Source organism: Chlamydomonas reinhardtii, chromosome 7, assembly GCF_000002595.2.
Source record: "Chlamydomonas reinhardtii strain CC-503 cw92 mt+ chromosome 7, whole genome shotgun sequence".
In the NCBI taxonomy this organism is placed as follows: domain Eukaryota; kingdom Viridiplantae; phylum Chlorophyta; class Chlorophyceae; order Chlamydomonadales; family Chlamydomonadaceae; genus Chlamydomonas; species Chlamydomonas reinhardtii.
Genome location: NC_057010.1, coordinates 4,182,356 through 4,195,253, shown reverse-complemented (window position 1 = coordinate 4,195,253; position 12,898 = coordinate 4,182,356). Strand labels below are relative to the sequence as shown.

The window sequence follows — 12,898 nt, the reverse complement described above, 5'->3', positions numbered from 1 at the left end:
CTTCCGCCTTCAGTCGGGCCCTCAGCCTTGCAGGTCGTACGACCCAGCGGTTGCTCAGTGAGTGGCTGCCTGCCTAGTTGACCAAGTAGCTTCTGTAGATGCCAGGCAGCGCACTGTTATAGTTATGTGCGATAGCCGATAGGCACGAGCTTACACGGCTTCGCCTGTCACACTGGCGTCTGTTCGCACGCCAACGTGCCTAAACACCGATGTCATCAGACCGCGCGCGTATGCCGAGTGTCGTACAGCAGCCACCATTGCGCACAGAGCCCGCCCCAATCATACGCGCCGTGAAGCAAACCGCGCTTCACATTGCGCGCAACTTTCCAGCGCACTTGAAAGCGATAGCTGCCTTCGCAGCTCCTCCTAACCAACGGTCACTCGACCAACGCATGTGCCCCACCACGCGCCACGTGCCTTGCGTCCAAGTCCACCACGATCCATCATCGTATCCGTCCTTAAGCACAGTGCGGAACTGGAATCTTGCCGCTGTTTCAGGGCTGAGCCTCCGGAGCGCAGTAATTCAGCGGGGGACGAAGGCCCCCATGAACACCCCTGCCACACGAGCTCCTCCTCACTATCCTCACCAACCATGTCGGCCTTCGCAAGCGGAGCCCTGGGCGACAGCGCCAAGCCCACGCCCAAGCCTGGGCTGGGCTATCCTCCACCCTCCTGCACCAGTCGTGTGGCCTGACCACGAGCCACGGCATATACTACCGGAGGGGCAGCGCCAGCTGTGATCCGCCTACGACTTGGAGACCAGCACGCCCTGCTGCGCCGCGGCCGCCTTGGCACCCTCCTTGGCCCTTGCCGCGGCCGCCTCCTCCGCCGCCACGTCGCTCTCCGAGCGCACCTGTTTATTGCGGCCCGCGTAACCGAAAAGGTGTGTCAGCGAGTGCATTTGAGATTGCAAATGTAGGAAGCCAACGTGTGGGCGGCATAGCGCAGCACCGCGCGCTGGCAGAAGCAGTGTGGCGAGATCAAAGCTTGATCTTAGTCCGGCCCTTCCGCCATATCAAAACGCATGCGCCATGCCACCACCGCTAAGGCTCGCGCTGCTGCGGCCACAGCACGGCCCTCCGCCATCCCTGTGGCGCAACTGCAGCCCCACACGAGCCCCTACACCAGCACGACCGAGTCCACTCCGTTCGCAGCCCTCAACCTGTCAACCCCACTCCTAACTCACCCGGATCTTGTACTTCTCCTGGAACTCCGCCAGCTCCTTTTTCTGAATGTCCAGCTGCTTTTGGAACGACTCAATCGTGCTCTTCAGGTTGTCGCGGTTCTTCAATACCGCCGGCACCGTCTCGCCCACTGTCCGCTCCACCAGCACGTCGCCCACCAGCCGGAAGCACTTCCGGTCCTTATCCAGCTTCTGGAGCGCGTCCATCACCAGTTGGTGCTGCATGAAGTAAAGTAAAACAGATTGGCGGGCCGTGTTGACGTGCTCAACATGGCGTGGCGACCAAAGGGTGCGCAAGGAGGGTGTGGGCAGCCGACCCCGGCAAGAAGAGGGTGCCGAGGGGCGGAGCTCGCCTGCTCCCCAGGCCGCCGCTTGGCACACCTAGGGTATTTACCTCTGTTGCTTCAGCCCCTAGCTCCATGATCTTTGTCCAAGTCACTTGGATGCGCTCCCGCCGAGCCTGGAACTCTTGAAGCACCTCGTTCTCATTCCGTGGGCCCGAGCTCATTCTTTTATTGCTTAGTGACAGGTAAATGAGAAGTCTAGGGTGCTTATTATGCAGGCGTGGCGGGAGATGCAGGGAACGCTGTCAATATTTGGTTACCGGGATGATAGCTGTGCTATGTTTGGATTCGGATGCATATAATGGCTTGGTAGCTTGTGAACGCACTCGAGGACGTCCACGCTCCCATGGACCGGCGCCGGATCGGCACTCTCTGTTCCGCAGGACAAACTCGTTTGGGGACACATGGGAGAAGCCACTTGAAAGACTCGAATTTGCCTCAAACCCCAGCCTCCTTGCTGAACTTGTGCCGGCTGTCAAGCACATCTTCCTGGCCTTCACGCCTGAACACCGCCTGCACAATACCCTGCGTAGGCACTTGATATAATAGTGAAACGTTTGCCTTGCTCAGTCCTTTAAGGCGTGGCCGGAGGCCGCCGACCACTCCGCTGCGCTGCACTGTTTATTAGTGGACGGCCACCATGAGCGGCTACGGGACTATGCCGGCGACTGTGACGATGGGCGTGCCCTACATTTGCGGGCAATGCGGTTCAGAGATTAGTCTGAAGCCCGGCGACATCATCCAGTGCCGTGAGTGCGGTTACCGCATCCTGTACAAGAAGCGGACGAACAAGGTCGTGCAGTTTGAGGCCCGGTAACACAGCGCCTGCCGCCCTCGGGTGGGCGGGAGAGGAGCTGACCGAGTCTGCGGGCGGGGACGAGGCGCGCGCCGCCGATGGCACGCGTGGCAGGCTGCTGTATGCAGCGACTGAGCAGCGCGCCGGCGTAGGAATAAGAGGGTTTTGGAGGCGAGAGCGACGTAGCGGCTGGGCTGTGGCAAACAATGCGCCGAGAATTGGAGGACGGGTTCGGCGGTGTGCGTCGGTGCCGTGTGTTTGGTTCGGTTCGCGTTGGGCGTGTCTGGCTTAACCTGGCAGCGCCAGCAAGCCAGTGGGCTGGGCATACCGCGGTCAAAGTGTAGACTCCTCATTCGGAGCAGCCGACCTCATGCCGTGTCTACCAGACGTTTGATACCTAGGACTACGGTGCCTTGCCAACAGGTCCACGTGGCACTTGACGATGTCCAGGGTGCCAAGCCGCCAAGGCACTAGAATGACTAGACGCTATTGTCTGCCGTTTTTATCTGCTCCAACGTTTTGTGCTTTGAAGGCAGGCCAGGGCTAGTCATGCCAGAGTCGAACTAACACAACGAAGACGTCACTGCTTTTAGGCAGTTTGCGGGCGGACCAGGCACCTTCGCATTCGGATGCAATGCAGGTTGGCATGGGAGGGCGGACAGATGCGCCACTATGTTCGGGGAGCAGCATGCGCAACAGCAGCCATGTCTGGCTGGAATTGTGACGTACGATTGATGGACGGCCTTGGAAGGTTTGTCCTAGACAGCACTGCTGCTGGGAGCACGAGAGCGCTGAGGGAGAATGACGAAACACAGCTGTATGTAAATCTCTGGTTGCATGAGAGGCGACTCTGCACTCATTTGGTGTGCTTACGAGAATCGGCTAAATTACTCTCGTCTATTCTCCTCGAAGAGTCGAAGCTATCCGTCGTGTCGCCATGTTGCGGGTTGGTGACAGCCTGGGGAGGGCCTCTCCTGGTGACAGCTATGTTCGAAATCTCAAACACAGTTACACGCTTCCTCAGTGCTCACACTCCATGCTCCAGTGCTCACGCGAAATCGCACAGCGCAGCCAGGCGCACCACTCTTTTGCTCAGTAGTCTTGGTTGCGGCAATCGGCCGAGTTCGGCGCGCGGCTCAGTGTCTGTATGGCGATTAGTCATGCACAAAGAGAGCGACCTGCACCCTAGAGAGCGATTTGCACCCTAGACTCGCCCCGGCAAGCCTTGGCTGCGATATTGTATTCACGTATGCAGTACCTGCTCCTTGTCCAGCTGCCACGATCACGACTGACCTCGATGAATGCCGCCGCAGAGCCAAGCGGCATAAAACTTCACACGCGCACAGCCCGCACACAGGGCCATCCTAACGCCATCCAACATCCAAATTAACGTGTATGCGACAGTCATCCTCTTGGACCTGCTTGCGAGGGCTATCCTATCGGGCCTCACTGCAAGCGCTGCCAACCTCCACACAGACAAAACAGGCCATGCACACACACGTCTGGGTCCTCTAGCAAACCAAAGTACATACCGCCATGCCGGCCGCCCGGCGTGGACGGCAAAGTGAAGGCATTCATGGCGGCTCCGGCGTGGCCGCATTCTCAGGCGCTCCGCGGTTCAGAAATCACACGTCTACAAACCTTGGGGCCGGGCACACAGTCGGCACAGGAAGAGGCATGTGGGGGCATCCCAGCCCACACAGCCCGCCCCTCCTGCCGCCGCCGCGCGCCGCCCCGCCACAGCGCACGCTCTCAATCAACCCAAACAGCGCGCCCGCAAGAACGCCGCAGCGATGCACCGCTGCGCGTTAATCATAGTCATGCGCGCGCGCCGGGCAGCCGCAGCTTTGGCACGCTGCGGTCACGCCGACTACTTGCTGCTGCGTGCGCTGTTGGCGTTGGTGTACACGGCCGCCTCCTCACGCCACATGGCATAATTGTCCTTCACGGCGTCGAGCATTGGCGTCGCCTCCGGGAACGCCTGCGCGAAGCTCTGGAAGAGCGGCAAGGCCACGATGTCGAAGAAGCCCACCTGGAAGGATGGCACGAGGGGACGAGCGAATGGGAGGACAGAGTAAGATGAGACGAGTACGGCGTCGCCAAGTGTAGCACAAGGAAAACAATGCGCAAAGTGCACTTGTGTGTATGTGTGCAATGCGCAAAGCTCAGGGCACACGCATTCCTTGGCAAGTGCAACCGCACGCCCGCATGTGCTTCGTGCTAGCCACGCCTCCCACTGATGCCATTCCCCAGCGTTACGCCCAGCGCACCTGCGACTTGGAGATGCCGTTCTTGTCCCGGTCCATGAGGGGCGACACCGACAGGTTGTTCTGCTTCTCGCGGTCGCCCTGCCGGAAGAACTCCTCCTCCAGGTACTGCACCCACTTCTTGTGCACGATGCGCGGGCTCGCCAGGTGGCCCAGGTCTGCGCACTTGAGCGCCACCTGCGGCAGGCCATGCGAAAACACATCCGCTCCGGTCAGTCAGAAGCCGATGAACATTGAGGGAATCGCCCAACAGGCCCTGCTTTCGCAAACCATTAACCCATGCTCAACATAGCCCCAGGCACCTGGACCCACGCCGCATCAGCCATCTCCCCCAGCCGCTCTGGCAACGCACCTGCAGCACCAGGCTGCGCTGATCCTCGTCCACGACTTTGTGTCCGTCCTGGCTTGTGCTGTGCGGGGAGGAGCGCATGGTCTTCCCCCCGCTCCCGTTCCCGCCGCTGGGCACCGTCCCGTTCAGCTGCATCTTGGCCTGGAACATGCTGTGGATGGCGAAGTGCTGCTTCATGTCGGTAGCGAGCACCATCTCGATGATCTGCTTGCGCAGCGTTTCCTGCAGGGTCAGCGACGGGCAGCAACGAGAAGGCGTGACAGTCAAGGACAGGGAGGATGGATGGCGCAATCTGCCACAGCGCGGCATGCCACAGGGAGCCCGCTGGTACAGATGCGTCCAACAAGCTCACCCGCTGCTTGTTGTGCATCTTGCGCAGGAAGTTGTACTCGTCCGAGTTCATGAGCTGGAATGATGCCGCCAAGTGGTGGTTCTCCATCGGCGAGCGGTCGTTGTACAACACCGCTAGCCCGTCCGACACGCGGATGAGGTAGTCGTTGTTGACCCCCTTGTGCTCGAAGTCGTGGATGATCTGTGCGGGCACACGCAACCGCGCAAGGGATTAAGCGTAGGCGCAACGGGAACCCATGGCGGCCCATGCTATGGTGGCAGTAATACACAGCTGCTGCTGCTACTGCTGCGCCCACAACGGGTCCTGACGCAAGTTGTGCCACTCGCGCCCAACCGCGCGGCCGCCACTGCGCCGCCGCCCTTGCACCCGCCCGTCAATCCCACCTTACGGACCCTTACACCTGAACCCCGCCTGCTGACCACCAATCCCTCCGGGCCGCACCCACCGCCGAGAGGTAGCACGACGCCAGCGACACGTCGTCGCAGTACGTGTGGTCCGGCGCTTTGAGGCCGCCGCGCACCACAAGCACGTGCAAGCTCTGGAGCACGTCCGCCGCGTGGATCCGGTTGTGGTACGGGTTGTTGGGGTACCCGTCCTCGACCCGCATGAGGAACTTAACGAGCCGGTGGTCGTCCATCTGGAACTTGTCCACTAACCCGTTGTGCTTCATGAGCGCGTAAGACAGCAGCGACAGCGGCCGCCCGCCGCTGACCTCATTCAGCTTGAATGCGTCGAACTGCCAGTCGTCTATCCTCTGCAGCACCGTCAGCACCTGCACAACCGCCAGGAAGCGAAAGCGTTCGACGTTACTGTGTGTCATGCTCAGTCATTCCGGACTCCCGTTTCCTGGAGCCACGTTTCGCCGCCCCGCGTCCCCGCATTCCCGCCTCCCGCCGCCCCTAAGACAGCTGCGCTTTGGCTTCAGCTTCCGTGTCCCACGCCGCATCCCTCCTTGTCTCCGCCCGCTCCTGTGGCCCACCTCATCCGGCAGGTTCTTGTGCATGGCGATGAGCGCCCGCACGCTGTCCTGCGTCACGTTGCTGCGTGCGTAGATGTGCCGCAGGTCCTGGTTCGGGTGCCCGGGCTTCGGCTGGTCCTCGCCCTCGTCGTCCTCCTCCTTGATCTGTGGGTTCCAAAAGATACCGTGGTGGGCAGGCCGATCCGCAGCGAGCGCAGGATTACACATCACCCGCCCGCCGGTCGAGGTCTAAACCAACCCTTCATCCACACATGGCTCGGGAATTACTTGACCTATCAACCGTTTGACCCACCCGCCCGCCGGCCTGCCGTCCCAACCCCCACCCGATTCCACCCGCCCCCCGCCACTTCAATGCCCCGACACCCCAGCGCCGCCGCACCCTCACCTTGGCTGGTCGTCTGGAACTGAGCAGCTGGATCAGCGACTGGCTGACCTCGCTGTCCAGTACCGTCTGGCTGTTCTTCATCAGCTGCTCGTTGAAGTTAACGGGCTGCCGCAGGTCGCCCGCCTGGATAATGGCGTCGCGCACCTCCTGGGCTTCCCGCGGCGTCACCTCCGTCAGCTTCCCCCGCATGATTTTATCTAGCAGCTTCAACGTCTTGTCTGCCGGCGTGTCAATGTCGATCGCCGGTTTGTGCACTGGGTCGCGCTGCGCGAGCGCCTCCTCCAGCTGCGCTTCGAGCCTGGGCAACCCCAACGGAAAGCACAAACAGCGCAAGCGCAACGTCAGCACGCTTTCTGAAGCGGCTCAGACACAGATGCGCATGTTTTGGTGATGTTCGGCAGGACCCATTCCAGGACTAGGTCGCACGCAAGCTGGGTTTGCAATCCTGGCGGTGTGCGACATGGCCCTGGTTTGCAGTGGTGCCGCCCGAATACCCATCCGTCCCCGTGCACTCTTCCAAGCACGCATTGTCCATATTCCGCCCCCAACCCGGCCCCCATCAACGTAGCCACGTGGGACAGCTTACCGCTCGTTTTGCTTCTTGATCTGCTCCTCCAGCGCCTTCACCTGCGAAATGTTCTGCTCACACACCAGCACCGCCTTCTGCTGGCTGACCGGGTCGATGGACGGCCACATCTCGTACAGCACCCAGCGGTACTTTCCCGGATGCCGCTTGCTCCATCTAAGCTGCGGGAAGCGGTGGCACGGCTGCTCGAGCACGAATATCGCCTCCATGGCCTCCTTATACATCTCATCCGGCCCGAGGCTGCCGTCACACTCCCCGATGGCGAGGTAGTTTTGGAGGTTGTAGTTTTCGCACGACCCGAGGTGTTCTGCAGATGCGAAGGAAATTACGGAAGCGACGGAAGACGACTCAGCGGTCGGTAGACGAGGGATGCCCGCACGTCCAGGCCTCACGCGAAGACGCGTAAGTGCATAAAGGCACACATCTACGCCTTAAACGTTCCATTATGCTGGCATTCCTTAAATGCAGCCCGCATCACAACCTCCGTCGACATGCGCACCTCGCATGTTGCACATGGCCCGCTTGTTCGCTGCCAGCAGCTTGCCGCTCTCATCGAACAAGAACTGAAACATGGGGTGATTGTTGCACATCTCCACGAGGCGCAGCTGGTTGTCTTCCACGGTGGGCGCCACCTGCGCAGTGACCTGCGCGGCCGCCGTGTACACTCGCTCAATAAAAGAAACCGCTGGCACGCCTGCATGCCGCCATCTGTGTAACTTTAATTACCTGTATCAACGTGAGGTCCCGCTCGCGCGACGAAGAGCCCTCCCGCAAGCGAATGGCCCGGTATGATGCTTTCAGCACCACTCGGGCCTTCTCCAATTTCAGGAAGCCCGGCACCGGCTCGCCGGTGGTTACCGTCACGTTGATCTCCTTCTTCTCGACCTGCGCAACATGCCGTAAAACGGCGCTTAGTCCCACCTCACCGGCCCCCCATGTGCGAGCGAGGCATGCGCCCAACCCCGGCCAGCTCGCAGCCTACCTCCACGTCCTGGTGCACTTGCGCGTTCAGCTTTTTCCATAGCCGCAGCTGCTCCGGCGTGAAGGAGCCGAGCTGCTCAACCTGAGCGGCCTTGAACGAGGCCTCATCCACGCCAAACAGCTCCAAGGCAGCCCTGCGAGTAGCGGCCAGCGCCTGGTTAGCGCCCCCGGATGCGCTGAGCGTCCCCTTCCGCAGCGACTTACTTGTTTCCCCATACGTTGACGCTAAATGTGCTGTCATATATCCAGATGGGCGCTGCGCAAATCTCAAAGACTTGCGCTTGCACTGCCAGGTCCAGGACCTGCACGTTCAACATGCCACCATCAAGCACTGTCCATGAAGCTGCAACAGCATGCCCAGCTCGGTCCGACTTGGGCGGGGAACTGACCTGGTCCCCCATGATGCCGCTCTTGACTCTATAGATGGGCAGAAGCCCGCCCACGAGGCTGTGTCCTAAACACCGCAGAGGCCGGTGAGCGCCTCAGGGCGCCATGCTGCTCCGGCGACTAGCCCCGCTCGCCCTCCTCGCCCGCTGCTGCTCCGCGAGGCCGGACCGCCGGGCACGCCTACGCAGTATTATGAGTCCGTGCTCTGTCAGAAGCCGAGCTTGGAAAGCGGACTGGTAGCTCAAGCAGTGACGTGATTGAGTCGTCTTCAGTGCCCTGAAAGGGCTGTAGGCACGAGCCAGCTGCCTGGGCCTCGCCAGAGCCAAAGATTTCTGCAGAGGATTCACCTGGCCAAGAGACCTGGCCAAGAGCCCTCTCCTCTCTGGGTTCTCCGCGAATGGGTGCGGCTGGGGAAAAGGCCTGCTGCTGGCCCCGGCAGCTCTCTAGCCAACCATACTATCTATAATGTTTAAAGAGTGCTCACGGGCGCGTCATTGTGGGCTCGTAGGCTTTCAGTCGGGTTCGTTACGCACGCCTAGAGCGCCGCGGCGAGTCAAGGCCTAACGATGAATGGCAGTAACTTGCAGATACTAAACTGTAAGACTGAGACCTCTTAGCAAGACCCTGGCGTGAGACGCAGTCCTTTGGTCGCATCCCCCCATGCCGCCCAGGAGCCAGTTCGATTCTGCTCCGGCTCCAAGCCATTCAGCTGGTACAGGGCTTCTTAATGCCTGAAGAATGTACTTAGACCTTGCACAGCGCTCAGACTCAGAGCGGCCGAGTCCCCCAACTTTTCGTAAGCACAGGCCAAAGTGAGGGTGCGGCCGGCACCCGTATTGTCCTCACAACTTATGCGCGATCCTGTCCACTCCCGCCTGGGCGTTCGAAGTCAACTCTTTTTGGTGACATGCCGGGGTCCGTGCTTGCTCTCTCCGGCCGCATGCTGCTGCTGTCAAGTGCATCAAACACATTGGTCGATACCGTATAAAACAAAGGAAAACTCTCACATCATGCACGCGTGGCGGCTCGACACAGTCGACAGCAGCCGCTACGCGGCCCCACCCCGTCAGACCCCGTGTAGAAGCTGCTGCAGTGTAGCCTTCAGTGCGCCATTCTTGACCTGTTGCCATACAGCTTCAGTGTTTGTGCCGCCGTCGCGCAGTAGCGCTCTCGTTATTGCTAACTCCGTCATGCAAAGTGCACGGACAGCCCTTACCACACGGAAAGTGTGTAGTTGCCCCTAGGGGTGCCCCTGGTTGCCCCCACACGCTGGGGCATTCCAAGCGCTGCGTCTCGTCCTCGCTCATCCCACTCGTGATACTTACACCGTGAAGCGTATCACCCTATTTTTGGGCTGAGCCCCCCCAGCGCAGCGTTCCAGGGGGGGCGAAGCCCCCCAGGAACACCCCTGTCCGTGGCTGCGTGGCTGCGTGCTGCCCTACACCATGTGCCTGGACGGCATCTCCAACACCTTCTCGTGCGAGACTCTAATACAATACATTCAACTTAAATGCCTAGTAGCGATTCGGACTACGAGCCTGCCTCGTCCCCGGCGAGCCGCCACAAGGCTGAAGCTCAGCGGCAGCGCGACCGCTGACAGCAGCTGTCCCCCGAGGCGCGCAGGCCCGAGCTTGACGCACAAGCTCAGCGGCAGCGCGACCGCCGACAGCAGCTGTCCCCCGAGGCGCGGTTGGCTGAGCTTGACGCACAAGCTCAGCGGCAGCGACGTACTCGGGCTGCAGCAGCAGCAGCTGTGAACGTGCAGGTCGCAGCGCAGCAGTGGCCGCCCGCACCTCCCCACGCCGACTACATACTCGCGCAAATGGATGAACGAGCTGGAGGCAGACCGGCAGTCTGACCCGCACCTGTGGGCGGGCACCAGTCCCCCAACACAGCCTGGCGACAAGCGCTGGGTGCTGTACTCCAAGCGGGGTGACCGCATGTCCATGGTACCGTACTGCCACGCTCAATTGGTGACACCAATTTGGTGAAAATCACCAATTTGGTAGCAGGGAACAATGTCAACTAGGATTTGCCAGAGCCCGTCACCAATTCCTGTGCACTCTGAATCCAAGTTGGGCAAAACCACGCAAACGGGCTGCTTTGACTAGTGACGCTGCTTCCTACAGTGAGCAATAGTCATATAGTATACGCACAATGCTCAGTGTAGCCTCCAAAGGCCCTAAGCAGCTTAAGGATAGCGCCTGCAAGCGCGGGGCTTGTGTTGCAGCTGCCGGGGCCGAAAGCGACGCTGGGTACGATTCGGGGGGTCAGGAGGGTGGGAATTTCGGGGATTGGCTGTTTTTGAGTGGTTGGGACTACCCGTTTCCAAGCACTGTTGCAGTTCCCTAGCGGGCCGGCCCAGCACTGCTGGATGCCTGGGCGGGACAACCGGATGGCTCGGCGGGGACTGTTGGATGGCCCGGTCGGGCCGACCCGGGAATGCTGGATGGCCCGGCGGGGACTGCTGGATGGCTGGGTCGGGGTCACCCCAGCACTGTTGAATGGCTCTGCACGTTACACGCGGCGTGCTGTTATGACTGCGCCGCGGACCAGGGAGGAGCGGGGGGGTATGCCATGGGTATTGCAGGGGTAGAGCCGCTTCGAACAGCGTGTTTTTGTGCTTTCATGTCATGCCCTCAGAATTCAACACCTTCGTTACGCCTTAGCATCAATACTATAATGAGCTATGTTCACGCTATAGCGGCCGTTTATAGCTCAACGCTAAACCCCGAAATGCTGTCTCTGCGGAAGACGTCCAGCGTTCGCTTTAGTTTACCCCGATGAACTGTGCACATGTAATAGGTTGTGTTCATTGGTGTGGGCATAGACTGTGACGAGAAGGGGCCGGGGCACCCGAGATGGCCGAAGCGAACCAGTGGTTCGTCCGGCTCGCTGGCCGCTTCTGGGCGCCTCAAAGGACGGGCTTGACTATTCCTGCTGTTTTCTATATCCCATGCTCGTGGAACCAGGAATTGGTGCTAGAAAGACGACAGTTGCTTGTTGATCTGCTGTATGGCTTCAGCTTCCAGCAGACAAACAGCAGCTTACGAAGAATAACCTACACGCTTATATGATTATGAAACAGATTAAGCCGAAAAGAGGTTTGGCGGGTTCGCCATGTCAGGCCGTGTCGACCAGCACGCCCCCAGCATGTTCCACGCCCAGAGGGAGGAGCTTTTCTTCCTATGGATTTGGCTTTTCCCCAAACAGCTTTCCAAGTCAGGAAACGTGATGTGTGCACGGGTGGGCTCGCGTCTGCTGGATGTCTGTGCTGGGGTTGGCCCAGGGATGCGGGATGAGCCGGCGACCAATGCGTGGATGGCTGGGTCGGGTCGGCCCGGAACTGTTGGATGGCCGGGCGGGCACTGTCGCATACCCCGGTCGGGTCGCCCCCAGGTAGGCAGGTTATGTGGCCCAGCACTGCTGGATGCCCGCGCCGGCTGGATGCGTCTCCGACCCCGATGCCCTGGATGGCTCGCCCAGACATCCCTCCCACCCTCCTGGGGGTCCCATCACCAAATTCTGTGACACGGGTTTAATGCGGCCTGGCTTCTGCCAGGGCCCATCACCAAAGTCTGTGTCAGCCTGTTTAATTCCAAGGCGATTTCTTACTGTCACCAATTATGAAATCACCAATTGAGCGTGGCAGTACGGTATGCCCCAAGGCCTTCGACACCTGCGTCTTGGGCACGCTCGTCGTGATGCCGGGCTTCTTCAAGCGCTGGCCCAAGACGCACTGGCACTTCGAGAAGGTGGCACCAGGCGGCTACCTGGGCGTGGGCAACGAGGCGGATGGCACCTGGCTGGAGCTGGAGAGCCTGCTGTGAGAGCCTGCTTTGTATGACAGCCAGCGGGTGGAATGGCAGCGTGGAATGGCGTATTAGTATTTGTTAATGCCTATTGCATGTAAATAGGTGGCAGGGAAAATTTGGGCGGAGCGAGAAGTGCCTTCTCGCGTCCATGGACAATTGACTTTCGCAAGGTCGCGAGGAAAGCATCCAGTGCCCGATGATATGCAGTCTCTATGGCAAACTATGTTGGCGGCATGCAATGCGGGGAAGTATATCGAAAGTTTTGAGCGACTTGCTGAGTCATGCCTGCCGACGCGCCAGAATGCCGAGAAGCCCCGAGGTCGCCCCCGCCCCGCGCCTAGCCCTTTGAGCGTGGGGCGCCGGGGAGGTGTTGAGTATGGCAGGAGGCGAAAGAAATGCGTGGGGTGTTTCGGAACGTGACAAGGCACGCATGCGTGGCGCGGGAAATCCCGTCGGCCCCAACCCGAGTGTCCC

The 12,898-nt window shown here is 60.2% G+C and overlaps 5 protein-coding genes across 5 annotated transcripts; 2 read left to right on the top strand and 3 right to left on the bottom strand.

The window, feature by feature from the left end:
- Nucleotides 1-132: 132 nt before the first annotated feature.
- CHLRE_07g342250v5 (uncharacterized protein) lies at nt 133-1,810 on the bottom strand. The gene is made up of 3 exons (XM_001692353.2): nt 1,578-1,810; nt 1,187-1,402; nt 133-853 (listed from the first exon to the last, which is right to left on the bottom strand). Exons 1-3 carry the CDS (start codon nt 1,689-1,691, stop codon nt 746-748), a joined length of 438 nt encoding a protein of 145 aa, XP_001692405.2. The 5' UTR covers nt 1,692-1,810; the 3' UTR covers nt 133-745.
- A 123-nt stretch (nt 1,811-1,933) lies between these two features.
- CHLRE_07g342352v5 (uncharacterized protein) lies at nt 1,934-3,232 on the top strand. Its single transcript, XM_001692471.2, has one exon. The coding sequence runs from the start codon at nt 2,168-2,170 to the stop codon at nt 2,342-2,344; it is 177 nt and encodes a 58-aa protein (XP_001692523.1). The 5' UTR covers nt 1,934-2,167; the 3' UTR covers nt 2,345-3,232.
- Nucleotides 3,233-3,241: 9 nt separating this feature from the next.
- CHLRE_07g342350v5 (uncharacterized protein) lies at nt 3,242-9,205 on the bottom strand. Its single transcript, XM_043064376.1, has 14 exons — nt 8,957-9,205; nt 8,612-8,789; nt 8,427-8,524; nt 8,224-8,356; nt 7,968-8,126; nt 7,741-7,885; nt 7,242-7,548; nt 6,656-6,953; nt 6,271-6,414; nt 5,737-6,063; nt 5,292-5,471; nt 4,943-5,161; nt 4,594-4,767; nt 3,242-4,355 (listed from the first exon to the last, which is right to left on the bottom strand). Exons 2-14 carry the CDS (start codon nt 8,621-8,623, stop codon nt 4,194-4,196), a joined length of 2,358 nt encoding a protein of 785 aa, XP_042922930.1. The 5' UTR covers nt 8,624-8,789; nt 8,957-9,205; the 3' UTR covers nt 3,242-4,193.
- A 76-nt stretch (nt 9,206-9,281) lies between these two features.
- CHLRE_07g342402v5 (uncharacterized protein) lies at nt 9,282-10,873 on the bottom strand. The gene is made up of 2 exons (XM_043064378.1): nt 10,475-10,873; nt 9,282-10,360 (listed from the first exon to the last, which is right to left on the bottom strand). The coding sequence occupies exons 1-2, from the start codon at nt 10,555-10,557 to the stop codon at nt 10,111-10,113; spliced, it is 333 nt and encodes a 110-aa protein (XP_042922929.1). The 5' UTR covers nt 10,558-10,873; the 3' UTR covers nt 9,282-10,110.
- A 420-nt stretch (nt 10,874-11,293) lies between these two features.
- CHLRE_07g342400v5 (uncharacterized protein) lies at nt 11,294-12,808 on the top strand. The gene is made up of 2 exons (XM_043064377.1): nt 11,294-11,855; nt 12,213-12,808. The coding sequence occupies exon 2, from the start codon at nt 12,236-12,238 to the stop codon at nt 12,437-12,439; it is 204 nt and encodes a 67-aa protein (XP_042922928.1). The 5' UTR covers nt 11,294-11,855; nt 12,213-12,235; the 3' UTR covers nt 12,440-12,808.
- Nucleotides 12,809-12,898: the final 90 nt, after the last annotated feature.

Excerpts from the sequence above, each read along its gene's own strand:
- CHLRE_07g342250v5 (XM_001692353.2), bottom strand. The coding sequence starts at position 1,691 with ATGAGCTCGGGCCCACGGAATGAGAACGAGGTGCTTCAAGAGTTCCAG. Across the intron at positions 1,403-1,577 it reads TAGGGGCTGAAGCAACAGAG|CACCAACTGGTGATGGACGC; the intron begins GTAAATACCCTA and ends TACTTCATGCAG. Across the intron at positions 854-1,186 it reads AGGAGAAGTACAAGATCCGG|GTGCGCTCGGAGAGCGACGT; the intron begins GTGAGTTAGGAG and ends CGCAATAAACAG.
- CHLRE_07g342352v5 (XM_001692471.2), top strand. The coding sequence starts at position 2,168 with ATGAGCGGCTACGGGACTATGCCGGCGACTGTGACGATGGGCGTGCCC.
- CHLRE_07g342350v5 (XM_043064376.1), bottom strand. Across the intron at positions 6,064-6,270 it reads ACAAGAACCTGCCGGATGAG|GTGCTGACGGTGCTGCAGAG; the intron begins GTGGGCCACAGG and ends GCGGTTGTGCAG. Across the intron at positions 5,472-5,736 it reads CGTCGTGCTACCTCTCGGCG|ATCATCCACGACTTCGAGCA; the intron begins GTGGGTGCGGCC and ends GTGCCCGCACAG.
- CHLRE_07g342402v5 (XM_043064378.1), bottom strand. The coding sequence starts at position 10,557 with ATGGACATGCGGTCACCCCGCTTGGAGTACAGCACCCAGCGCTTGTCG. Across the intron at positions 10,361-10,474 it reads GGACTGGTGCCCGCCCACAG|CTGCTGCTGCTGCAGCCCGA; the intron begins GTGCGGGTCAGA and ends GCACGTTCACAG.
- CHLRE_07g342400v5 (XM_043064377.1), top strand. The coding sequence starts at position 12,236 with ATGAAATCACCAATTGAGCGTGGCAGTACGGTATGCCCCAAGGCCTTC.